This window comes from Malus sylvestris, chromosome 10 (assembly GCF_916048215.2).
Source record: "Malus sylvestris chromosome 10, drMalSylv7.2, whole genome shotgun sequence".
Classification (NCBI taxonomy): domain Eukaryota; kingdom Viridiplantae; phylum Streptophyta; class Magnoliopsida; order Rosales; family Rosaceae; genus Malus; species Malus sylvestris.
In genome coordinates, this window is record NC_062269.1 from 21934297 (window position 1) to 21960292 (window position 25996).

Below are 25996 nucleotides of genomic sequence, written 5' to 3' on the forward strand. Positions count from 1 at the left end.
TTTTGTAATTTTATGATTAAAAATGAAAATAACAAACAAATTTTGCTTTATTTTTTTTATCAAAAAATGTGCCTGATAATTTAATTCGCAAAATGATCTTTTTAGACAAAATGTTTTGAACATTTACACAAACATGAAACAGAGGTTATATAAGCTAGATTTATATACAATGTTCATAGTTGTCAAAATTTTGATGGTGTTCAATTGCTGATTGTTCAAAAGATAGAGATGACGAAAGCTAGATTTATGTACATAAGTTGATAGTTATCAAAGGAAGGCAGTGTTCAATTGCTCATTGTTCAAATGATAAACATACTACGAAAGCTAGATATTTGTACATATGTTCATAGTTATTGAATAGTTGGCATTGCTTATCTGCTCAATGTTCACGAAGATTTTTCTTTATCATCTTTGATCTTGCTTGTTTGCAAATGAGCATCTTTCTCTTGGTCATCATGTTGTTGAAGTGATGCCTCTTCTTTTTTGCTTTGTCCGCGAGTTTTTTCTTACTTGCTGTATATTAGGAATTAGAATCAGTAAGTACTCAATATAAAAATAAAAAATAAATGAACAATTTTTCAATCTATTTAACTTGTTCCAAACCTCATCAAATCAACCAAGAAGTATAATTCAGCGAGGATAAAATTTTCACTTTCTTTAATCAAAATCAATTCTTATTGTCTTCATGTAGACATGTAAATTTCAGTATCATAAAATGGGTTACGATTTTAATTGGAGAAGACTCCAAGGACCCTAATTACCATTACCATGATGATTGATGTCATGAGAGAAGAATAAGAAAAGTGGAATATGAAGCCCAAGACTTAAATGTTTATGCAAGTCAAATAAACTCGAAAACTAATATCATGTTCCTCAAACATAACTAAAAGATTACTAATTGGATGTATGTATGCTCCAACATTAAGTTATTAACCACATTGTTTCCTATCATGTCATTATTTGTGTAAAGTTAATGAAAAATGGGTTGAGCATGCAAACAACTTGTTTTAGAAAAATTACAAGAAAATTGCAAAATTCTTCGAAAAAGCACATAGACAATTAGGCTAAAGTACGGACATCTCGCTCTGTTTAAGAAAATTCAAACCCACTACAATTTGACAAAAATTCACGGACTAGTGCGGCAATCTCTTGACATGTCCCTTATAAGATACAACAGTTCAATTGAATTGTTGTTTGACTTGTCCCCACCAACAACTCGTAAACTCGATTGTCCTAGGTAAGGCCCAACCGAGTTAACATGGAATTAATGAGCAGGAGGAAAACATCGTCACTGCCAATTCAATCATCACCACTATCGGCAATGCTCGCCGGAGCTGAACACTCGAGACCCACCGATCCAACCGCCGCCGCCGCCACAAACCCACTTTAGATGAAGACTTCAATCCAAACCTCTCATGGTTTCACTCTGAAATGCCCTCTTTCTCTTCCCCACCTCTCCCTCCTCTCACCAAGCCTAACAAACGCCTCGCCGGTACCAAGCGTCCCTGCGTCGTCCAGTCTCTTCTTAAGCTCTGCTCGCAGGGCCACCTCTCGCAAGCCCTCTCCTCCCTCGACCTTTTAGTCCAAAGGGGTATCCGTTTACCCGCCAAGACTCTCGCTTTCCTCCTGCAACAGTGCGGCGCCGCCAGGTCCCTCCGAGAAGGCAAATGGGTTCACATCCATTTGAAGCTCACTGGATTCAAGCACCCCTCTACGTTTTTAGCAAACCATTTGATAAATATGTACTTTAAATGTGCCGATGATGTAGAAGCCCGCAGGGTGTTTGATAAAATGTCTGTGAGGAATTTGTACTCTTGGAACAATATGCTTTCTGGGTATGCTAAGATGAGGAAGTTGAGTGAGGCCAGGAGTTTGTTTGAAAAAATGCCGGAAAAGGACGTCGTGTCGTGGAACACCATGGTCATTGGTTGTGCTCAGAGTGGAGTTTGTGATGAGGCTTTGAGGTTTTATAGAGAATTAAGGAGATTGTCAATTGGTTTCAATGAGTTTAGTTTTGCGGGTGTTTTGACTGCTTGTGTGAAGTTGAAGGAATTGGGGCTTACTAGACAAGTTCATGGGCAGGTTTTGGTTGCTGGGTTTTTGTCAAATGTTGTGCTTTCTAGTTCGGTTGTTGATGCTTATGCCAAGTGTGGGGAGATGGGAGATGCGAGGAAAGTGTTCGATAGCATGCCTGTGAAGGATGTTCTTGTTTGGACAACATTGGTTTCGGGGTATGCGAAATTTGGTGATATGGAATCAGCTAGTGAATTTTTCAATCGGATGCCCGAGAAGAACCCTATATCGTGGACAGCTGTGATTTCCGGCTATGCTAGAAATGGTTTGGGGCATGAAGCCCTTGCATTGTTTACAGAGATGATGATGTATCAAGTTAGACCTGATCAGTTTACATTTAGTAGTTGCCTTTGTGCTTGTGCTAGTATAGCTTCACTTAAGCATGGTAAACAAGTACATGCGTCTTTAATACGAAGTAATTTTAGACCCAACACAATTGTTGTGAGCTCTCTTATCGACATGTATTCAAAATGTGGGGATTTGGGGGCAGGAAGACGAGTTTTCAAGCTCATGGGTGATAAGCAAGATACTGTATTATGGAACACATTGATATCTGCCTTAGCGCAGTATGGTAATGGTATAGAGGCAATGGGGATGTTTGAGGAGATGGTCAGATCAGGAGTGAAGCCAGATAGGACCACCTTTGTGGTCATTCTCAATGCATGTAGTCATTCTGGTCTAGTGCAGGAAGGGCTTAGTTTTTTCCAGGCCATGACTAGTGATCATGGTATTGTTCCTGATCAAGAACATTATGCATGCTTAGTTGATCTCTTGGGTCGAGCTGGACATTTTGACGAGTTAATCAACCAGCTCAAGAATATGCCATGTAAAGCTGGCGATCAAGTTTGGAATGCATTACTCGGTGTTAGTAGAATTCATGGAAACACAGAGCTGGGAAGAAAAGTGGCCGAACACCTTATTGAGTTGGAGCCTCAATCTTCTGGTGCCTATGTACTACTTTCAAGTATATATGCCAAACATGGGAAATGGGAGTTGGTGGAGAAGGTGAGACAGCTTATGGATGAGAGACAAGTGAGGAAAGAGCGGGCCCTTAGCTGGATAGAAGTTGAAAATAGAGTGAATGCGTTCACTGTATCGGATCGGTTGCATCCTCTGAAAGAAGAAATATACTCAGTTTTGGAACATTTAGCTGGCCAGATGGAAGAAGATGTTTCGGTACCTAATTCTGTGAGCTAAAAGTTTGATGGTTTGTTACTTTGGGGTTTGAATAGGGAGAACTGGTGATATATATCCATTTTGTAGTTCGTAACATGTTTTTAAGCTACCGTTTTCATATTCTTTAGATTTGAATCTCAAAAAAAATGATATACGTGCGAGATCTGTTCAATAAAATCTAAATTTCTGATCGCATGGAAGGTATTGTGTTTAGTTTTTGCATCATTTGCTTCTGTTTGTTCATTAAAGACTACCACACTTGAGGGGCTTTACCACTTACAGTCTTACACTAAATAAAAATTTTCAACTTTTCAATTATGTGCATGCAACTGAAAACTTGCAAAGTATGCTTATTTCTCATTCAGATTACAAGAAGTGAACATGGGTAGAAACTATTAGGCATGGGGTGGGCTTCTATTTAAATTTAGTTTGTCGAATTGGATTCAGGCTTTTTGCCTTCGGTAGCCAAATCGGCTCCAACATTCGAACATTTTGTGCCTGTCTAGTATTTGGTTTTCTGCTTCCTCTGACTTAATGATTGTGTACATAGATCACTAGAAGTATCTATAGCCGAAAAGAAAAGACGAAAAGGATAGAAGATAACAGATTGAGAGGCTGATCAAGATTAAAGAAGTAATACAAAAAGTTTGATAAGTGATATTGCATATAAGAGAAAAGAATGGAAAGAAAAGTGAAAGGTTGAATTAATGCTGCTAAAACTGTGGCAGCTGATGTTCTGCTAAACCTCTCAAGAAAGTTTCATAATGTCATCAACCCCTTGCTAAATGATTCTGTTCTGTTTCTATTTCAATCAAGATTGCAGGTGATCCTTATCCTAAATACGAACTTACTCTATAGAGTTCGGATCTAAGGGGAACTATTTTCACATGGCATGCCCCATAAAACTACATGGTTTTAGCTTCTTGTCAATATTCTTGCTTGTCTAATCTAGGACTGTCGTTGCGGACCATTGCTTTTGCTTGTCTAATTTTGTTCATATGACCTTCCAGTTCATTCACGTCTTTGCTCTGACTGAAACGTTTTCCAGATTCATGACCATTCTCAAGCATTAACATTCTCTTTGTCAAAAAAATTTCAAAACCTTTTGCTGAAACAGTAAAGAAGACCGTCTGATCGGAGGATGCTTTAGCGATGATTACTGATTACATGACAGGTAAACATTGTTCTTACCTTCAAAACAGTGTTTAGAGTTCACATTCAACAGATGTGGTGTTTTATTCCTTGTCAATTTCACTGGTGTTAAAGCCATAATTCTTGCAATTTCCTTCAATTATTCAGCGTTTGTGCTCTGACTTTATTAGGTGGGTATCCTTTTAGGCCATCGTTTATGGCTGAATCCAAACAGTTATCAAACTTCACAAAGAGGTCCTAATGTTGCTATTCGACTCGATATGTGTAACATGAATCGAGTGGAATAGTAACTGTACACTGTCGTAAAAAGTGGCGAGCAAAAATATTCTCGAAATGATTAAAATAATACAGTTTCTTGTCAAGTGAAACAATAAACGAAGGATGGATATCAAAGTCAACGGCTTATAGAGCTTAGGACAGCCATACAAGTGGACCAACCAAAGAAAACAAATCAAATATTGATGAACACAATCGGACCATTAAAACAGATACATCGATTGTGACAATCCACCAATACTTCAATCAAACCGGCGACCCACCAAGATAAAAGATTGTTGCATTTCGTCCTGTTCTTAATCAAACCTTGAAGAAATTTTAAATATATTTATGCACTAATAAACAAAGTAAACTATTTCCGCAAACCCTTTTTCTCACTCCACATTTTCTGTTTATATTTTATTTTCGGATTGAATAAATAAAAGAAAAATTAAGGAACAAAATTAACAGAGTGAACCGAAAGAAAAAAAGATGAGCGGAAATCATTTGATATAAACAATAGTCAGTTTTTGTACACATGAATAGGTCTTGCAACAATAAAAAGTCCGTTTTCTTCACGACTTCCTCTGTTTACAACCAGAAGGGGTAGTAGAAAAAGTTCCTTCTTGTTCTTCTATTTTCATATTGGAGATGGGTTCCGAGGTCTCGAAACAGGTAGAACGGAGAAAGGCGATCGCGGCGGAGAAAAAAACACTGTGTGATCTTCACCAGAGCTGTGGTGAAGAGTTTCCATCATGTGCCTACAGGCCTTCAGACAGAAAAAATTGGATGGCTGGGGTCAACCCTGATAAACTTCACATAAACAAGATCGTATGGCCGGGAACTCACGACTCTGCAACCAACAAGATTGGAGTTCCATGCATCACTAGGCCTTTTGCTCAATGCCAAAATCTCTCCATCTACCAGCAGCTCGAGAAAGGCACTAGAGTTCTCGATATTCGAATCCAGGAGGACCGAAAAGTCTGCCACGGAATCCTCCTCACTTACAACATTGATGTTGTGATCAACGACGTCAAGAAGTTTTTATCGGAAACGCAGTATGAGATCATAATACTCGAAATCCGAACTGAATTTGGACATGATGATCCACCTGAGTTTGATAAGTACTTGGTTGATCAGCTCGGCGAGTTTTTAATCCCCCAGGACGATCATGTTTTCGACAAGACTATTTCAGAACTGCTGCCGAAGAGAGTGATATGCGTTTGGAAGCCGAGGAAGTCACCTCAGCCAAAGGCAGGGAGTCCTCTGTGGAATGCAGGGCATTTAAGGGACAACTGGATTGACACGGATTTGCCATCCACCAAATTCGAGAGCAACCTGAAGAATTTGAGTAATCAGCCGCCGGCTTCATCGAGGAAGTTCTTTTACAGGGTGGAGAACACGGTCACGCCTCAGGCCGATAACCCGGTTTTGTGTGTTAAGCCTGTGACCAGAAGGATTCATGGATTCGCGAGGCTGTTTATAACTCAGTGCTTCTCTAAAGGTATTGCGGATAGATTGCAGATCTTTTCTACAGATTTTATAGACGAGGATTTCGTGGATGCTTGCGTTGCGGTTACATATGCAAGAGTTGAAGGGAAAGCATGAAGTTTCCATGTCTGTGCAGTCTTGTTCTTGTTTTCTTGTTGATAAATCTTCCTTCCCACCATGTAATTCAATCCTTTTATTTATGTGTTTGTAATGTAATATATGAAGGGTGTAAAGAAGATGTAGTGATCTCACATTCTTCATTCTTGTTGAAGAAGAAACCTTTTCTGTGAATAAAAGTTGATATTTCTCTAATCTCTGCTGTAAAACTACATATTCTAATGAATCTAATCATCTGCAGCGTGTAAGTTTGAGCTGGAGAATGTGCATACATGCCGGAACTCCGGAACTTCCAAGTACTTTTGAGTTGTTCATAAAAGTTATGTTCTACTAATTGTTCTAAAAAATTTCGCCTACTGCCGCCTAGGCCCTGCCCAGGCGCTAGGCGGGTGATTACCAACCCGATTAACCCTTATGCGTTGAAAAATTAAGGAAGGGCGCCTAGGCGAACGCTTAGCCCGCCTAAACCCACCTAGATCGCGATCCTCATTTAGACAGTGTTTGAGACTTGTTGAATACTTGGATGAACACTCATTATATGTTTGTTTTCCAATATGTTAGAATACTTTAATATGTCATCTTATTTTGCAATTTATGTATCCTAATACAATTATGTATTTTTGTAAGTATAAATATGCACTTATTTACGATATATAATAAATTTACTTAAATCTACCTATTCCACCACCTAGGGTCCTGCCTAGTTGTATAAGTGCTAGGCCTTAACCCACTGCCTAACTAGTGTCTAGCCTGTTTTAGAACATTGGTTCTACTTATAACCAAAGCGCTTATGAGTAAAAGTGTTTCCCGCATAGATATTGGCAAGTGATCCCCCACTCTAATACACTAGAGAATGATAATTTTGTTTACAAATCTTAAGTGGAAAATCAACCTTGGAGCTGCAATTTTTTCTTCAATAAGCATAAAAAATAAACGGTCCTAATTGAATTAAGGAAATAATTTTCTTACTTACCAATCTAATGAATAAAATCAGCGTTGGAGCTGTGATGGGTCAAGGAAAAAGGAAATAGTAATAATTTTCAAATGAGAAAAGAATTATCCTTGGGTAAATAAAAGTAAGGAAAAGACTTCCACCTAGTAGCTCTTTGCTTTTTCCGACCAACTAACTGTTGATCTAGTAGTAAATCCTACTTCCAATATTATAAGAAGTTCTAAGTTGGAATCCCCTCTTCCACAATGATAAAGAAAAGAAAAAAACTGCGAGAACCTAAACAACCAATTACTAGTGTCCAAATGAGTCAACAAAAACTGTGTCCATAAGTTGTATTTACTTGCAATTACCACCCTGGAAGTGGAAGGTTCATTCAAGTGCAACATATCAGATTGATCAAGCATAGAAACGACATTGATGGGTGATGAGGCAGCTTCCCTTTTCATTGGCATTACGTACAAGATTCACTTATCTCAAACTTGTACCAACCAATCACTTTACAAGAAGCAAAGTAATTACTTTGATCATGTGGTGAGGGAAGATTAAATTAGGACTCAGGAGCATGCCATTCAATACAACAAAGTGAAGAGAAGATAATCATAAGTGTTCAGGACACTACACTGAATTACGAGTGCAATATAAACACCGTTGAAGTTACGTTTTATGCGTTTGGGGTATACAAAACAGAGGAAATATTGGACCGGATGAGAAAACTAGATCAGATGTGGATATATGTCTAGTGCTGCTATATTGCTGGGAATTAGACAAAGAAAGGTCTACTGCGGCCTATTTCCTTCTACAGAATCTCTGTTTCAGGTCTTCCTCGAGTCGTTCGAATATTGGTGAGAATTCTCCTGCAATTAACATAAAACCATATCTTATAAATCTTCCATTGCAAAACGTTTGGCGAGAGGTCCTGCAAGTTAATACGTAGGATGTGATGAACTATTCTTTCCTTGGGAAATTAAATGAAGGATACGCATGAAATAGTGAAAAACAACATATGATTACTTATTCTGTGATCATCACTGTCATCCTTAATGAGAGTGTTTAGCATATTTCTTGGAGCTGCCTCAAAGTTGAACAAATACAACTATTAAAATTTAGCGACATCCAACTGATTTTAACGGAAACTAAAGTGGTTCAGAACAAGTAACATATGAAAAAGTTCATGGATACATGAATGCATTTCAAAATGGTCAACATAGGCAGTCAAGACATTTGTAGGTCAATCATTTTGGCGATCAAAATCATTCAGACGCACAAGGAAAGATAGATTGCACTGATGTTGGTGACAGTTCAAAGCTAGTAAAAGGAAGTAAACACATCACCAGAGCGTAGTACAATGGTTTATGTTAATAGAATTTGATAAATAGGTAGGTGAAAACCTGAAAGTTGACTATCTCTCTGCTGTAGTGAGCCTTTCACCAGAAGTGTCCCTCGGTTTTGCTGAAAGACTTATAAAAGGTCGTACCCAGTGCACAAGGCTCCTGCTTTACGCAGGGTCTGGGAGAGGTAAATGTCGGCTAGCCATACCCCCATTTATGGAGAGGCTGCTCCCAAGTCTCAAGCACAAATTCTAAGGACAACGTCACCACATACAAGCCAAGTAATGACAGCATCGTACTGAAACACGAAAACCTAGATGAATTGAAGGCAAGTTCAAACAGCTTGAACTTGTGGATGCCTCTTGCTTATCTTCACAACTGATAACTCTATCACAATCTTGTGACTCACCCCTTCAAGATTGCATCCGTGTGATCTTTTGTCATTGTGATCTGTTAAAAGTTAGATAGTGCTGCTTGTAAGTACAAACCAGTATCACTTGATGAATAAACAGAATAACAAATTAACAGATGAGCATATATCGACAGTAAATGAAGATGTGTTCAAGTTACATGATGCACCACTACAGCTGAAAAAGGATTTGGTTGATTCCAATACATGTATGGCACCAAATTTACGGTCAAGGCCCCGCAAAGTAGACAAGGTGCGGCATTACATGTCCACATTAGTAGGAACAAGACAGTAACAAAATGCAAGAGAGGATAAGAAGTATGAGATGAAGCGATGTAAGTCAGTCCTCTCGGTCCTCAGAGATGCTGATTGTATTCCTTAATAAACGCGTATTTGCTTATTATAGAAAAAAGGATATTTGACCAAAAAAATAGAAACAAAACAATCTGCTAGTGCAAACTGTGGCATAAAAAATGGAAGGAATTTTAAAATCTTTTCAGCTCACTGCTCCTGGGATTGCAACCCTAAGCCATAATGTTGTACTAATTATTCAGCAAATTACATGTGCAGGGAAAGACTAACTACTATTCATCTCTCAATAATTTGAATTGTTCATTAAAAACTCAAGAAAATAAAATCTTGGAGGTCTCCAGTTGACATTAGAATAATGGCATCATTGCTACCAGCCCTCGTACCAAAATAGTTCCTCCTCTCCTCTAAGAGCAGGTTTGTCATTCAAACAATCAAATGGATGGGGGTTTGTCAGGGTGGGTCTTAGGGTTTAAGGGAATCCTTAACCTCATGTTGAAAACTCACAACTTCCAATTTGCAACATTCAGAATATCATGTAGATGCTTAAAATACGTGGTTGAAACAATATAAAAGAAGGACAAACAAACCTCAAGCATGAAAGAGAGATTCTTCTTCACAGCCACATGAGATGAAAGTAACTTGTTGGCAGGAGGCAAAAAGGACCAGGCCAGCCCCCACCCATCGAGATGTTTGGCTTTGGACAAAATCAGTTGCCCACTCTAGTGCAACATCACTCACATCTGCAATCAAGGTCAGTGAAAATGTTCTTTTAGGTTCTGCGCAAGACATTGGCGTATTTAAAAACCAAGTCTGAAAACACTATCGAAAAACTAATAAACAACCTGACCCAACGAAGCTCCAACCTAGAAGAGAAGCACCAAGTAGGCAAATGCAGATATGGATGAGGAAAATTACCAATTGAGGCGGTGGTCGTGGAGGAGGAGGACCCAGGTGAGTTCCCAGGTGGCGTTGAAGTCGGTCCAGTCGATTCTGGGACGACCGTCTCGAGAGACGAAGACCAAGGGCTGGGGAAGCCAAGTGAGCGAAGTCGGGTGGGTTCTCGGAGTATTTGTTTCTCGGGTGGGTCGCAGGTCGCTCCTCCTTTCTCTTCCTCTTCTTAATTTTGTTCATCGACATTTGAGACTGAAAGTAGTATGGTGACAACAAGTGAGAAACCGTCTTGTCACCTGCTCAGCACTTTGAAGTGCTTCTAATCATACTACGCCCCAGTTTGGGGTTGAGGTTATTTTAAAAAAAAGCTCTTATGAAAAAAAGCTGGGAGTGTTTTTGGTGTTTGGTAAACTAAAAAAAAAGGGCTTATTTTGGAAGCTGTTGTGAGAATAAGCTGAAATCAAAGGAAAAAGCTGAAGCTGGCATTTGTAGCTTTGGAAAACTGACTTTTTTTCAAAGCACACAGAACTACAGTGCTCCTTTAATGAAAAGACCCACTATCATACTGCTTTTTTTTCCAAAAGCACTTTTACAAAAAAGTTTACCAAACACTCTGCTGATTTATTTCACAGCCGCTTATTCTCACAGCACAGCCGCTTATTCTCACAGCAGCTTTTTTTCAAAGCACAGCAATACCAAACCAGCCCTACATTCACCAACAAAAGTGCTTCCAGTCTTACGGCATTCACTAACAAAAATGCTTCTAATCATTTTAAAAGCGTTTCTAGTGTATGGGCCAACTCTACAAGCGCTTTCTGATAATTGTGGGTTAGGCAGCCGAAATTTGGCGCTTTCTGATCATCGCCCACATTCTAGCTTGCGACTTCAAAGGCCCATGAGCTGAGTTACATTATCGTGGTCTATAGAATACGATTGTTAATGGGTCAGCCAACTTCAGTTTGGGTTTAATTTTATGCTTACGGACTCCAATCTCTCCACCCACCCACAATGGCGTGGCGCTACACACGTTTCGTTTGAGGTAACGTTAAGGAGATTGCATATTTATATTATATTAATGTATACTCACATATGATAAGCAATGCAATGCATACAATCAACATTCAATAAGAGAAATTTATTAATTCAGTAATGTATAGGCATCACTTGTCGTCTAACGTGATACATAATTGTTGTCTCCCTAACATTTTTATTTTTTACGTGAGTGTTTTTGTGTGGCCCGTGTCACTTGTCATAGGTTGTTTGCCTTTAGGCTTTTGGTTCGGGACTTTGGAAAACATGAGCTTGAAAAATTCTTAGTGATATAATGTAGTGGTAATTTTTTTTTTCTTTCCATTTTCTAGTTTGAGATTTTAAGTTTGAGCCACTTAAATTGCAATTTCGTACTCAAATTTTATTGTTGACTCAAATTCCCCATCTTTTAGAGTACAATAACGCTATTTAAAAAACCATGACATTATATAATAGAGAAGAAATTTCATGCAACGGGAATGTCATTGTGATGGTATCCAAAGTTGATAAGAGAGATATACAGTATACTTATAGTTGTACTACAAAGTGATTGCAAAGTTTTTGCTCCATGAGATGAGTTAGATGTTTTTTTATCCATAGAGGCACATTGTCCCTACAAACAGTTTTTTCCTTTTTCTGTCAAGTTACTATCCTTACTCTCCAGTGCATTCCTCACTGTTATGCAACTTCAGTAAGGATCGATACAACTGATGAAATCTAAACCCAAATATGTTCAAGACCAAGGAAAAATCTATTGCAAAAACATAAGAATTTCAACTTGTATAGAAACACTATCAAACCCTTCAAGAAACTCTCATGTTTGGCAAATTGTTTTGATATACAGTCCCACTAACAATAAACAAGACTACAAACATCAATTGAAAGCACTAATGACTAAGTTACTAATTTGTAATCAAAATGAGAGAAATTAAATTGATGAAGAATTGTATTAAGACGAAATCAAAATGAGATTTATGTTAAAGTTGTTTACTAAACTATCTAAAATTGAAGTAGGAATGATAGATAATTTCTTATAAATTGTTTACAAGTTTATTTGAATCGGAGTTAAAACTAGGTTGATTACTGTATTACCCTTTTGTTAAACATATATTTTAGATTAGTACAAAGATGACAGTATCCGGCAAAAGAGAGATCGTGTCTTGCCCTTCATGGGAATCTGTGAACCTCCTCCCTCCCACCTCTATCTTCCCACTTCCACGCTGCCCCATAGGCACCTCTGAGTCTCTCTACTGTAAATTATCCATGTCTTAATTTTGGGAGAAGCTATTCTGATTTGAGGCTCTACCAAATTACTAATCTCATGCAGAGGGATAAGAGCCACGATATTTGATGGTCTTGCTGGTGTTGTGGTGGTGAAGGCACAAGGAAGTCGGTGAAGAGAGGGATGAGGGGAGGGAGTGCTACAGGAGAGGACGCTCTTTTTTCTTTCGATAGAGTTGAAAGCTCCAACAAATTTTTTATCAAGATCCATTTAAACACGTTATCTTCCACTTTGTATGTTTTATTTTATTTCAATACATATCGTACTTCTCTTCTTCGGAATTCAAATAACATTTTCATATGAGTAAAATCCAATTCCGAAAAATTTAAGAGTCTGATTACAGATTTTAAGTGGACCCAACTATTATTTCATTTTCTAAATACTAAATGAACACCTGAATGCCTTGAAAGGAGGGTAATTCCTTTCTTCCCACTCCATTCCAGATCGGTAAAACACACCATTTATGAGTGACAAAAGTTTGGCACACAAGTGGAGTGGTTGATGAATAAGCTCCCCACAGTAGTTAGTTGCTCAAACGTTCTCATCAGTCTGATAAAACTAGTCTCAACCTTGTTCAATCCAAGAAGCTCCAACGTGTCAAAGTCATTTGTCTAATTTAATTAAATTAACAGTTATCTTTTAAGATTTAATTAAAGTGGGATCTTGAAGTTCCCCCTGGTAAGAGCATTCCCAGCAGGGGTTTTATTTTGCATGAGACTATTATATTTTCAGCCTTACCAAGATCTTTCATCTCCAATGAACCGTAAAATAGGGTTAGATTCACCACTAAAATTAGCAATTTCCTTTCTTGTGTAGCATAAAATCCTGCTACATGTAGCCCCAAAAAACAGTGGGTCCCACAAAATAAGTAGCAACTTATGTGAGCAAAATTCTATCAATGTCCCTCCACTTGCAAATACACTTATACTCTCTTTTTATTATTTTTTAATTTTTTTTCTTACTTATTTTTCTTACAATTTGGCTAATTAATGATTGTTTTAAATTCCATAAGAATTAAAATTTCAAATTGATTTAATGTTCATGAACATTGACGAGTGAAATTTTCAAATAATTTTTTTCAAAATTATACGATACTAATTTAGCAATTGGTGCTAGGTAAATTGTTGTGTTATACGTGAAAATCAAATTATTTCAAAGAGCGAAGTAGGTATTTGCTTCTTTCAACTGATGAGATTGAAATAAAGAAATTTAATCCAACAAATAATTCATAAATAATGAAATCTTACTTTGTTACAATTTAAACATTTTAGGTTAAAAAGTTCTTAAAAAAAATTAAGATAAAACGTCTACAAAGAAAGTAAAAAGTGGAGATGCTTTTAAGGAAGTGAAAAGTGGGGCCAAGGAAAACAAATAGAACAAATCATGAATTCACTGCACCTAACTTTATCTGTATATCCAGTGTAGGGAGGGGAAAGTGGGACCATCGGAGGAAAGTGTAGTCCTATCCATATAAACAGCACAGCTGACTCAGCACAGTACAGCATCCTATGGATAAGCTCATAAGTCCTTTGCATAATTCCGAGAACAGTTTCTCATTGTGTACCATCCATGTTACTAATTTTGCATTGGTTGATCGTTTCAAACAAAAACATTATATTATATCGACAGTGCAGATGATGTTTTTATGTATCATTCATCCATGCAATTGTTCGAGATAGAGATGTTTTTGGTACAATATCCTGACTAAATCTCGAATATATGTAATCATCGACAACAAATATTGAAGTCGTATTGCAGAATCAAACAGAAGATACATAATATCCACTTCTATATAAACTAACACAAACACCTTCCCATTTATCCCACTCCTCAAGCCCTCCAATACAACCTCCCACTCACTTCACTCCTCATCTCAATCTCCTCCCTCAAAATCTAGCACTTTAAAAAACCCCAGAGTTGAATCTCTTCCTACCAACCCAAACAGATTCCAAAGATTCAAACCGACGACGTTTGAAAACTTCATGGCTGCAGCAGCTAGCTCAACTTCCTCACTGTACGAGGTTCTTGGCCTTCCAATGGGCGCAAGTGGTCATGAGATCAAGGCAGCCTACAGAAAGCTAGCCAGAAGGTGCCATCCTGACGTTGTCGCCATGGACCAAAAGCAAAACTCTACTAATGAGTTCATGAAAATCCATGCAGCTTACGCAACGCTATCGGACCCCGATAAAAGAGCAAACTACGACAGGGATCTTTATAGATGTCCCCAACCTTTCCAATCTTCGTACTCGTCGGCGAACATGGCTGCTGCCGCTTCGGCAATGGCGGGGTCTTCGCGACGGACTAATAGGAATTGGGAGACTGACCAATGTTGGTAGCTCAAAACAGAGGAAACAGAGGACCCCCTGTTTATTATGTGCATGTATAAATGTCTGAAATGCGTTTTAGCTTTGTGATTTGTTGGCTTATGAATATTGTTTGTTGCTAATGGGATAAAAATCAAAATCCTTTTTTTTTTTTTCGAAAAAATATTACTATTATTAAGGAGGAAGAGGAAAGTTAGAAACTATCACAATAATTTAAAGAAATTGAGAGTTTTGAACTAGATTCCATGAGTAGAACCCCTACACCCTATCCACTAAGATATTGGATCACATCCAGATAAAATCAATCTAATTAAGCGCCATGCATTTGGCTGCTAGAGTTTTCATATTTTAGATCACTATTTGTGGAAAAGTAATACGTTCAGATAAAATCAAACTAATTAAGCGTCATGCATTTGATTGCTAGAGTTTTCATATTTTAGATCGCTTTATTTGTGGAAAAGTAATACGTACTTATTCTATTAATTATTACGACAAACAAATGATCAAACATCTTGACTACAAAATGTGTCTCCTCTAAACACACCATAAGCCATCTATGCAACAATTCATATAAATTTTCATACTAAATTTAGGAGAGATTTAGTTGAAACAACAACAAAATCGACACTATTAATGGTAAAGATTAAAATAATAACTCAAGTTGTTCGTTTGTGGCCACAAATCAGTCTGTTATCAACACTATAATTCATCACAACCAGACATAAATCTAAGGGGTGCACCTCCCTTTCATGTCAATGTTCCATTTCCTTTTTCTTTGTGGTACATGTACCCATCTACACTGTTGCTTGGACCCCACGCAATCAGTCCGTTGTCAACCATAACCTTATCCGATTCCAATTTAGTTGCTCGTACTATGCAACCTTTAAAGATTTATTTGTTCAACAATTTTGATACTTTCTGTTTGTATGATTGAACTGTTAACTGGTAATCAAGATAATCAAGAGACATTACTGGTGTGGAATAATGAAAAATTGAGATATTAGTTAAGGCGACGTGTCCATTTCTTTACATCCGAGTTAAATAACTCTCACATAATTAAAATGATTTAAAATAGAATATCGATTCACCACTTAATATTACGGTTTGATGGTATTTCTTTTCACTTGTAAGTAAAAGATTTTAGATTTCATTCTCGTCAAAGACGAATTTGAAACCACATTATTGCTGCTAGCCCATAGCATATCATTTGTTAAAAAAAAGAAAAAAAGAAATAGAATATCTGTCAAAAATAAAAAAACATTCAATTCGAAGTTTAAAAAAACATTCAATTCGAAGTTAAACTATTTCCAAGACCAAAAAAATAAGTTAAACTATTGGGTTGAAAAGTCCAATATTTAAAGGCAGCCGCAGTTAAGAATCAACAAATTTTCCATCAAGCCCAGTTAATCATCACAGTTCACCAAATTTCATGAGGATGAACCATTTGATCTTGGGCCTTAAAACATAAATTTTGGAATATTGCTACTCACTCTTCGTACCAAGAACTTAGATCACTATATCACTCAAAAAGATATTTAGAATTATAGAGTGAATTGAAGAGAAGAGTTCGATGTTTTAACTTGCAGCTTAAATGATTAGGAGCCAACTACTCATGTATCGGAGGTTCTTTGTTCGATTAATCTACTTCCTGTGTCACTTGTATTTTAAAAAACATATAATTAGAGCCAAAAAAGAACTCACAAGGATCATGGTTCGCATTTGTATATGAATGCTAAATTTCTGGATCAAATTACACGTATAGTAATATAGTATTTGCTATACAGCTGAAACCTAGGCTAAACATCCACACATATACATATTACATCAAGTGTGGAAGAAGGACAATATTAATTAGCTTAAACTAGCAATTGAGCCCTCGAGCTATGTTGCTGGTTTTAAGACTGTTTAGGGTGATATTATTTTACATATAAAATGTTTACACTCAAAAAGATGATTTTAAAGTGTTATTTACAAAGAGATGATACTATTTACAACCAGCTCAAATTACTGACAATCTGCTCTTTGAGCAAGTTTTGGACGAACCTGAATAGTAACGATGAACATGGTAGTCATACAGATTAGGAAGCCATCCATCTATAAGCTAGGCCTCATAAATTCATCTGCTTCCACTATTCTTCTAATGACTGATAAAGAAAGCAAAGCTGGCAGCTTTGCTGTAGTTCCAGTAAGTACTCCCAAACCATATGACCAATAAAGTCTTTTAAAAGGAATCCCCAATTTTCTCAACATAAAAGAAAACCATAAAATATATCGCAAGCCTGTTGGTATAGATATGGTGTTTTCCTAAAGTATTGTACTTCAAATGTTGAAAAGTTAATGTGGTTTTTACACGGTAAGCAAACACTTTCAATCTACATTTCCTCCCATAATGCATAGTCAATCAAAGTCCTACTCAAGACTAAAATTAAAAATCCTATTTATACAATACCAAAATCAAACATGCAGATATTCAAATTCAACAAAAGGGTTTATTTAAAAACTGATATTACTATTTTCTTGAGCCTTACATGACCACGACGAAATAATAAGCTCATAAATACTATTTGAATATGAATTTGAACGATGACAACTACCTCTTTCTGTGAATTCAAAGCTGGAAATTGGAAAGAAAAAAAACTATAAATTTTCAATCACAAAATTCAAATTCCATACAAAAGGCCAAATTTTCATACATGCAATTCAACTACGATTGTCATTATTGACTATTGCAGAATTAATTACCAAAAACAACATTATACTATGAGTGAGGATTATATCCCTCAAACATAGCCGACTCACTAATTGCCAAAAGAAAAAGCAAAAATCACTTGAGAATAAGCGAAAGATCTACCGAATAATAACAGAAGCTGTCTCTACAAAAACCAACAATTTGGTGAGCAAAAACACATCTTTTAACCTTATCTCTTCTTTTGACAGTAGTGTTCACAAACCACAATCACTGTCACACTCTCCACGTGATGTTACATTAAATGGGATAATCAAACACTCACATAAACCCATTTCTTTGATTCTTTTCCCCTTTGTCCTGGAAAATATGGGTGAAAAATATATGCATCTTTTTAAACAAAACTCTATAATTGCACACTAATTAGAGACTTGAAGGCTAATCTGCCATTCCAGGTGGAATTGTGTTTAAGGAGAAAAGCTGCACCAAAAGGCATGAACTGTGGTGCATTCATAGAACAGGGTACTTAAGTCTCACACCTATCTCAACAACTATCAAAGAAACGTAATATGTCTCCCAAAGCTTGAGCCTTTCTTGTCTTTGAAGTCACCGAAAGTTGAGTTTGGTTTTTGGTGCTTCTCTAATGACACTTTCATAATGTTTGTACCCCACATTCCAAGGTTAAAGCATAATTGATCGGTAATTATTTTGTGTCCATCACCACTTTCTCCTTTTCATTCTCTAAAAACATTATATAAAGTTTTCATTCTCTAAAAGTATTATATAATTGAATCCAATTTCAATTTTAAATAAAACCCATGATTCTGATCACGATCAGAAATTCTCCATCAAACCCGATTCAGCACAACGAAACATGACACAAATTCTACAATCATATCCCGACCTCAATTGAAATTCCGAATTGCATTTCTGAATTTCATGTAGTAATTGAACACAACCAATTGCTCAAAATTCCAAACATAATATGAAATCTTTTTTACACGTTTAACATGTATATTCTTATAACCAAACCACCAATTTTTTCTAGCACCCTTGATTCTTTTCCAGCGAACCACCAAATTTTACTAGAAAGCAAAGATTTTTGCTGGGTTTTTTAGATTGGACACAAAATCTCAATACAATACATAATATCAAAATTTGGAGGGGTGGATAAACCAAATTACCATATTTTTCCTTAAGTCCATTAAGAAATCTAGATATTTTAGTAGATGGGTTCTGAACAAAATCAAATATTCTTCCTGAATTTTTCAAATTAGACACTAAATTCTTAAAGAAAATGCAGAATATAAATGCAACTCTGACCAGAAACCTAATCAAATTAATTACTCATACATGTGAACATAAAATGTTGTTTTGTGGAATTGAGAGTGATTGACAGTGAAAATATGAAATCAACACAACATGCATGAGTTCTACAAAGGTTTCAGAGCTTACCCAATAAAGGACAGATCAGATTGGGAATATTAGGGTTTTGATGGAGAAGAAGAAGAGGAAGGGGAGAGAAACCCTAGACCCACCTCTGTCACTCTGCAAACTGCCCTCAACCCACTCTTATTGAGACCGACGGAACACCCTTTTTGCGATGGTCGACATGTGCACGGGAGTAGCGGTGGCAACTTGGAAGATGATTAACAAAAAAGATTTAATCAGAGGCCATAGAGATTCAGCGGAACAGAGAGAAAAAGATAATCCCAAACAAAATTCTAGAGAGAGAAGAGTTACCCTGAAATCAAAGCTAATTGAAGATTTTTCTTCGAATCGGGAGAACTGAGACGGAGAGAGAAGAGTTACCGTGAAATCAAAGCTAGTTGAAGATTTTTCTTCGAATCGGGAGAACTGAGACGGGATTCACGTTGTGCTTCCTGAAAAACTGTCGAGAGAGAATCGGGGCTGGGTTGGAAGAACGTATTGGAAGCAAAAGGAAGAGCCCAATTTTCATAAGCCCTCATTCTAGGCAGAAATGGAATGAAAGAAAGAAGCAGGGCAAAAGCGGGAGTACACTGTAGAATAAACAGTGTCCATAGAAACAAAGAAAGGGTAAAAACGGAAGAACACTGGCGAGCGAACAATGTTTCAACCGTTTTTCTCTTTTAGTATATACTAGAAATATGACCCGCGCGTTGCTGCGGGATTAGAAACCGTATTAAAAAAATATGTTTCAAGGCTATAAGAGATTGTTATAAATCGTTAATGTTATTTAAACTGAAAGATATTTGAACTTTTTGAAAGAATATTACATGAAAAGCATAAATTGGGTGACCGAAATTTTTGATACAATCGATGTCATTGCAGACCATTTTACATTAAACGAAGAAGGTACGTAGTTGGACGCATGGTAGTTGATACGAAATCTATTATCAATGTATCCTGCAAAACATCACGGAAATAATAAAAAACAATTCTGACAGATGACAGTAAAATAGTGAGACAGACTTGTACCAAACGTACAAACAGGACAAATACTAATTAAGGGGAAAATAACCAAGAATAAAAAGATGAGGCTTTTCAAAGCTTACCAAATAGAATCACCAAGCAATTTGCCAGAGCATTAAGTGATTTTTTGCAATCCTTCTTCGTAAATTTACAAAAAAACACAGGAATAATTATATAACCAACTAATAAGCTAAAACGCTGATAGAAATTAAGAAGAAAGCATTGAAATGAAAACAATACAATATTTTAACACAAATTGAATGATTCAAATCTCTGTATAGTTATCAATAAAACAGGTGAGTGCATTTTCAACTGATTGGGTTATTTACTTTAGGTAGATTACACCCTTCACATGCTCGGTGAGGAAAACCAAAACCAATTAATATATTCATTTAATCCAATGATGCATCAAATATAAAAATTAAATTATACCTCTACTTTGTAACGTTTTGATTTTGTTTTATCTGCAGCTAAACCAAAATTTCGACGGTTCACAGTATAATTATGTGAAACCAGATAGCAACACCACGTAAACGTCATATTGGGTGTCCACACCCACACCTATCAATTTACACATAAATTTGAACTTTGAATTACTAGGGTTTCAAAAAGATTTGCACAAAAATTGAAAAAAGATGAATAAGTTAAAACAAAGTAATATCTACTGGCAATTGAGACTGACCCAAACCTGTTATCAAGCTCTGCTATACGAAATAGAAATGGGCCGCAAAGAGAACTGTGCAGTATTGACAAAGTCTAGAACAACCTGGAAATTTACAAAAGTCAAATTTACAGCTAAAGAAGCAATTAATTACTGAATTATAAAGAAAAATCTTCACAAAATAGTGTCTAGTTTTACAAATAAATGAAACCCAAATTAAATTTCTTGATAAAAACTAAAAGCTTGAAAGATTAACTGATTAAGAAAAAACGCATGAATCCTACCATAAAAAAGATGTAAGCTTTTGCATTGGCAAACGATTCATAATCTAAAATTGATATCTTAAACAGAACACATTAATCCAAGTCAAAAGTTCCCAAATTTAAATCAACCAATATGAACAAAATATAAAACATGGTTCATTGTTTCTCTTTGCATTTTAAATCACATGGTGTTTCCCAATATACTATTGTCTTAACATTTCTTATACTCATGCATTAGATAAAAAATGATACCATGCTAAAATTACATGGACTGCTTTATCACGGTTTAAGGAAGCAACCCCAAATCATAGTATCTACATATTTTTTCAGATTATCTAAAACACTTAAGCAAAACCATCACATCTCCAATGAAGCCATGTGAGGTGAGCACCTGAATCGACAATGAAGAGACAAAGAAATCAATCTTCGATCACCAAACAAAGATTCAAAACCAGAGCTGTGTAATTCATAAAATAAATTGACAGAATTGATGAAAAAATTGACAGAATCGATTGAAGAATGTGCGAAAATTATTAAACCTGATCTTCTGGACGCGATGCGGTGGGGAGAAATCACTTCAACCAACAACCAATCATGCATCCATAACCTTCCAATACGCAAGAAATCGAAATAAAAATGGAGCTCCAAAAATCACACGAAACATAATTTAAAGTTGTGAATCAACAAAACATAGAATTCTGAATAGATCTGCTTGTCTAATAACAAATCAAATTGACAGCAGCAATTCTTTGTTCTACGTTCTTCCGCTGATGATCGGGCAATACTGTTGTTAACGTAGATAAAGGTAAAGGACACAAACCTATTGTTTGTACCATACTTGACCAATCCCGAAACTACCGAGCACCGGCCAACGCTATACTGTCAAGGACCCAGAAGAGTTCCCCTCCGACCAGGAGGCCAATCACTACTCGACACGTGTCAAGATTAGAAGCCAATCAGAGCGCAGCACGTGTCGACATCAAGAACCAATCATAACATGACACATGTCAATGTGACAAAGCTACAAGTTTTTCTATAAATAGGGGTCATTCCCCCACAATATTGCCTAATGCCATTTGTGTTAAATCATTCACAAGAACTCACTAAATTGAGAGCTTGATCCTTTGTACTTGTGTAAGCCCTTCACTACTAATAAGAACTCCTCTACTCCGTGGACGTAGCCAATCTGGGTGAACCACGTACATCCTGTGTTTGCTTCTCTGTCTCTATTCATTTACGTACTTATCCTCACTAGTGACCGAAGTAACCAAGCGAAGGTCACAAAACCTGACACTTTCTGTTGGTCCAAAGTCCTCACAGATTTTGTGCATCAACACCTATAACAACTAATTCAAATATATCCCTTTCAATCTATAAACTAATTCAAAGATCCGCTCTTCCTGGATATCTAAGGAAAGGAATAACATCTCTTATGTTGTCAATACCAGTAGCAAACAGAACCATCCGTTCAAATCCTAAACCAAAACCACAATGTTTGACAGCCCCGAAGCGCAGCAAGTCAATGTACCACTCATATGGCTCAGCAGCAAAGATAAAATCTTCTGCAACACATAAATGAAACCAAGTCATCCAACACCATCCAAAACCATAAAACAACACAGCAACGACACCAAAATTAAAAAATAAATAAATCCCACAGATTGGACTTTCACACTATAGAAAACATAACTTTCACAATATTAAAAAATACAATTTGTTGCAGAAAATGCGTAAAAAACCGAAATTATTTACCTTGAACATAATTGGCTTCCAAGCTTGTATACAGAAGCCCCAAAAAACGAAAAGCACAGTGACCTGAAACAAAACACAGAAGCAAATCATACAACCAAACAACATATCTAAGGATATAAACAAAACACCCAAAATTACAAAAACTAAATTCCAAAAAATGTAGAGCAACTCCTGTCGTATTTATAGCTTGTTGATGCTTCTATTGATCGGACCAAAATCCATTTACAAAGCCATTTTTTTGTCTAGGAAGTTTTAACTCTCCGAATTTAGCTTCTCTAAGTGGAACTGTTCTCCAAGAGACTTTTAAGTTTTAAAGCCACTAATCACATATATTTTTCTCTCAAACTTTTCTCTTTCATGATCATCGTACTTTTTTTTTTATGTTTGCGGTAAAATTTCACACGTGTGAATTGTTGTAACTAGTTTACTTTGTAATGAAAGCCACAACAAAATCAACTTAGCCTTTTGTTTTCTTTTTTTTTTCTTTTCTAGATGAAGGAAAACTATACTAGTTCTAGATATTAATTGTTCAAAATTATACGATTGAATAGTCGAGTCGGTATACATGCATGCAAATTGTGTGTATATGGCATTACCCTAGTCCGAGTAGAGCACGTACAAGAGAATCATGCATGCGATGCAACTTGGCCTTGACCTTAGTCTTTTTGGAATCTTCATTGCGCTTCCCATAGATTACAGCGTTACATGTCATGGCTTATACCTAACAAGAAGAAAAGGAGTGTCAAGGGTAATGATAGGGAGATCAAATATTTAAATCAAATTTACAAACCAGATGACATGGCTATTGATTATTGGATTATTATTTAAGGACCGATTAACGTATTTATTTTCTATTGGTGCACATCATTTGGTTTCCAAGTTTAGTTTAAAAAATTTAGTCTTTCTAACATTATTAATCCCAAACATCCATAGCGCCATGGAGCGAAATTAATTATGTCATGTTTGGTAGAGAAATCGATCAGCAGTGAAAAATCCAAAAGAGAAAATGTTTGCTACATGGGTATATGCATCTGTCATAGTACAATTTGACAATGCAATTTTGAATTGTTCTTGCGCAAAACAAACGTTTGTGACTATTCTAATTCCTTTATAAAGAAAGAGGAAAAAAACCAAAGGTTTTTACATATTGTTGGACAACTTCATGCAACAAAATATTATTTGAAACAACTTTTACTAACTTAATTAGATCTTGTGTTCCGTTCCCTAATAATGTGAAATACAATCATATGATAACTTTTTGTGTTGATTTCGTGCTTATTTTCAAAATGATATCGTTTTGTGTTTTAAAAAACAATATATATATATATATATATTGGATATATTAAGGACAAGAACTAGGAGAATAAATTATTATTATTAAGAAGAGGGATATGATTCGAAATTGTTAAAATAAATTACAAAATGGAGAATTTCGAACTTGGGATGCATGAATAGAAACTCAACATCGTATCCCCTAGAATATTGGATAACATACAACTAGGAGATGCACCACGTAACAATGTGTACTATCTTAACTATTTTAAAAATTAAATTATATAATTGCGCAAGGAAATTTTGAAGTTTTTTATCCATCATTCTTGGAGATACACCACGTGACAAGTTTTATAACTTGAACACTTAATTATAAGTTGGAAATTTTTATCCGTTGACCATTACATGTGCTTAATATGTTCTCACTACTAGAAAATACTATTTGCTGACCAAATTTGACCAGATGAACGGTATTTCGTTGGGCCATGACATACCCCAACCTGGAATGTCCACTTGGACTCCGAATCGAACTGTGCTGGCCGACACCTTGAAGGTGACGAAGCCATAAAGTGTAGTGTGATAGAATATATGAATAAATTTAAACCTAAAAGTGCCTAAATACAAGAGTGCGCTTATGAGCGGGAATGAACCCATTTCACAAGTGATGACAGAGTATGTTTGTACCATACTTAAGACCTTCGTATTTAGATCTCGTAAAAATACTCGGGGGACTCAAATGTAATTATGTAATAAAGGAAGGGGCAAATATGTAATAAGTAAGGAGCCCCTATAAAAGGACTCATCACTCTCCTCAATGGGGGAGGCCATTTCCTAGGCCATGAGAAGTCCCTTCACCCTCTCAAAGCTTCTCATGTTCAAAGCTCTCTCTCTCTCACAATACTCTCAGAGAAATACAATAATCAGTGTGGACGTAGCCCAAACATTGGGGTGAACCACGATACATCTTGTGTTATTTACTTTCTTGCAGATTTACAGTCGGATTTACGTTGTTCCAAGACCCCTCCGGTTTTGTGCATCAACATTTGGCGCCGTTTGTGGGAAACGACACAAAAAAATCATGTCGGTTCTTTTTCATTTGTTTCATCTCACCACCATGAATCTACAAAAACCCAAAAACCCAAACTTTCCCAGAAAAACCCCACGGTTCTCCATTTTCATATGCCTAACAACAACAAAAACATGAATCCATCTGAATTTCCGCTCTCTCTCTCTACAATTCAAAAGAAAAAGACCTTTTGGTCCCTCCCATAACGGTTTTGAACCTGAGTTTTGAGAACACGCAAAGTTGAGATCTCGATTTTCCTCTTAGGGGGGGTACCTTTCTTGCCGAGCTGACTCAGCCATCTTCGTCGACAATTCCCAAACTTTATTGTCCAAAACCACTGCCATCGTTGAAAAGCCCATTAAGATCAAACAATCCTATTAGAGATTTTGAGCAGGAGAAACACCATTGACGAGAAAGACAGCCTCGCCATCGGTGATGGACGGGGCCATGCCGATCATAAGGCGCGGCGACTTCGCCGAAGTCTTGAACCCCAGAATCGGACCCTGCTGTGCTCCGCCGTGTGGCGGTGTTGGCTGTGAAGTGCGTGCGATCCTCGGCCAAGAGGTGGCCCACAATGGCGGAGGTGGTCGAGTGCCTCAAAATTGCGAGGAAGAGAGTCCACGTGCCGTGAGGATTGAAACTGGCATTTTCAGCAAAATCCCTCCTAAAATCTTTCCTCACATCCTCAAACACTTACAGCTGTAGCACAATCCTGCCACCTCCTGCAGCACTTTCTCGAAGAGGAGACTTATCAGTTTTTCGAAAACCGTTAAGTATGGCTTTCTTGGCTGCTTTTATATCCAAGTGGTAATCCGGTAGAAAGCACATTCGTATTTAGATACTTCTGAGCATACTCCGCAGCCAATCGACCTTCATGCCCATCATAAACTGCAAAATGTGCACATCTCAAATTTCCAGGAAAATCTTCGATGGCGGCGTCCAAGAGCACAACCCAAGCTTCCTTCATGGCGTGCCTCAACCCCTTATCCTCCGCCGCATCAGCCTCAATTTCAAAACCCATTTCCCATTTGCTCATATCAACTTCTGGGTC

General features: G+C 36.8%; 3 protein-coding genes and 3 long non-coding RNA genes across 13 annotated transcripts; 3 read left to right on the forward strand and 3 right to left on the reverse strand.

Annotated features, from left to right (window-relative positions):
* The first annotated feature begins 1184 nt into the window (after positions 1-1184).
* On the forward strand, positions 1185-3444 carry LOC126587651 (pentatricopeptide repeat-containing protein At2g21090-like). Its single transcript, XM_050252740.1, has one exon. The coding sequence runs from the start codon at positions 1432-1434 to the stop codon at positions 3268-3270; it is 1839 nt and encodes a 612-aa protein (XP_050108697.1). The 5' UTR covers positions 1185-1431; the 3' UTR covers positions 3271-3444.
* A 138-nt stretch (positions 3445-3582) lies between these two features.
* On the forward strand, positions 3583-6459 carry LOC126587652 (uncharacterized). The gene has a single exon (XM_050252741.1). It carries the CDS (start codon positions 5308-5310, stop codon positions 6262-6264), a length of 957 nt encoding a protein of 318 aa, XP_050108698.1. The 5' UTR covers positions 3583-5307; the 3' UTR covers positions 6265-6459.
* Positions 6460-7763: 1304 nt separating this feature from the next.
* Positions 7764-10865, reverse strand: LOC126585223 (uncharacterized). 2 transcript variants are annotated; one of them, XR_007610375.1, is made up of 5 exons: positions 10181-10865; positions 9853-10005; positions 8954-8994; positions 8605-8673; positions 7764-8070 (listed from the first exon to the last, which is right to left on the reverse strand). It is a non-coding gene; the product is annotated as an uncharacterized LOC126585223 (long non-coding RNA). The 2 variants fall into 2 exon arrangements; XR_007610376.1 differs by having other exon boundaries at positions 10108-10865.
* Positions 10866-14449: 3584 nt separating this feature from the next.
* On the forward strand, positions 14450-14803 carry LOC126584318 (chaperone protein dnaJ 11, chloroplastic-like). The gene has a single exon (XM_050248736.1). It carries the CDS (start codon positions 14450-14452, stop codon positions 14801-14803), a length of 354 nt encoding a protein of 117 aa, XP_050104693.1.
* Positions 14804-19672: 4869 nt separating this feature from the next.
* Positions 19673-22716, reverse strand: LOC126585013 (uncharacterized). 7 transcript variants are annotated; one of them, XR_007610223.1, is made up of 6 exons: positions 22608-22716; positions 21395-21462; positions 20620-21246; positions 20364-20492; positions 20015-20069; positions 19673-19865 (listed from the first exon to the last, which is right to left on the reverse strand). It is a non-coding gene; the product is annotated as an uncharacterized LOC126585013 (long non-coding RNA). The 7 variants fall into 7 exon arrangements; XR_007610224.1 differs by having other exon boundaries at positions 20614-21246; XR_007610225.1 differs by lacking the exon at positions 20364-20492.
* On the reverse strand, positions 21507-22601 carry LOC126585014 (uncharacterized). Its single transcript, XR_007610230.1, has 2 exons — positions 22193-22601; positions 21507-21675 (listed from the first exon to the last, which is right to left on the reverse strand). It is a non-coding gene; the product is annotated as an uncharacterized LOC126585014 (long non-coding RNA).
* Positions 22717-25996: the final 3280 nt, after the last annotated feature.

What these genes read in the sequence shown, in the direction of transcription:
- LOC126584318 (XM_050248736.1), top strand. Translation starts at nt 14,450, where the DNA reads ATGGCTGCAGCAGCTAGCTCAACTTCCTCACTGTACGAGGTTCTTGGC.
- LOC126587652 (XM_050252741.1), top strand. Translation starts at nt 5,308, where the DNA reads ATGGGTTCCGAGGTCTCGAAACAGGTAGAACGGAGAAAGGCGATCGCG.
- LOC126587651 (XM_050252740.1), top strand. Translation starts at nt 1,432, where the DNA reads ATGCCCTCTTTCTCTTCCCCACCTCTCCCTCCTCTCACCAAGCCTAAC.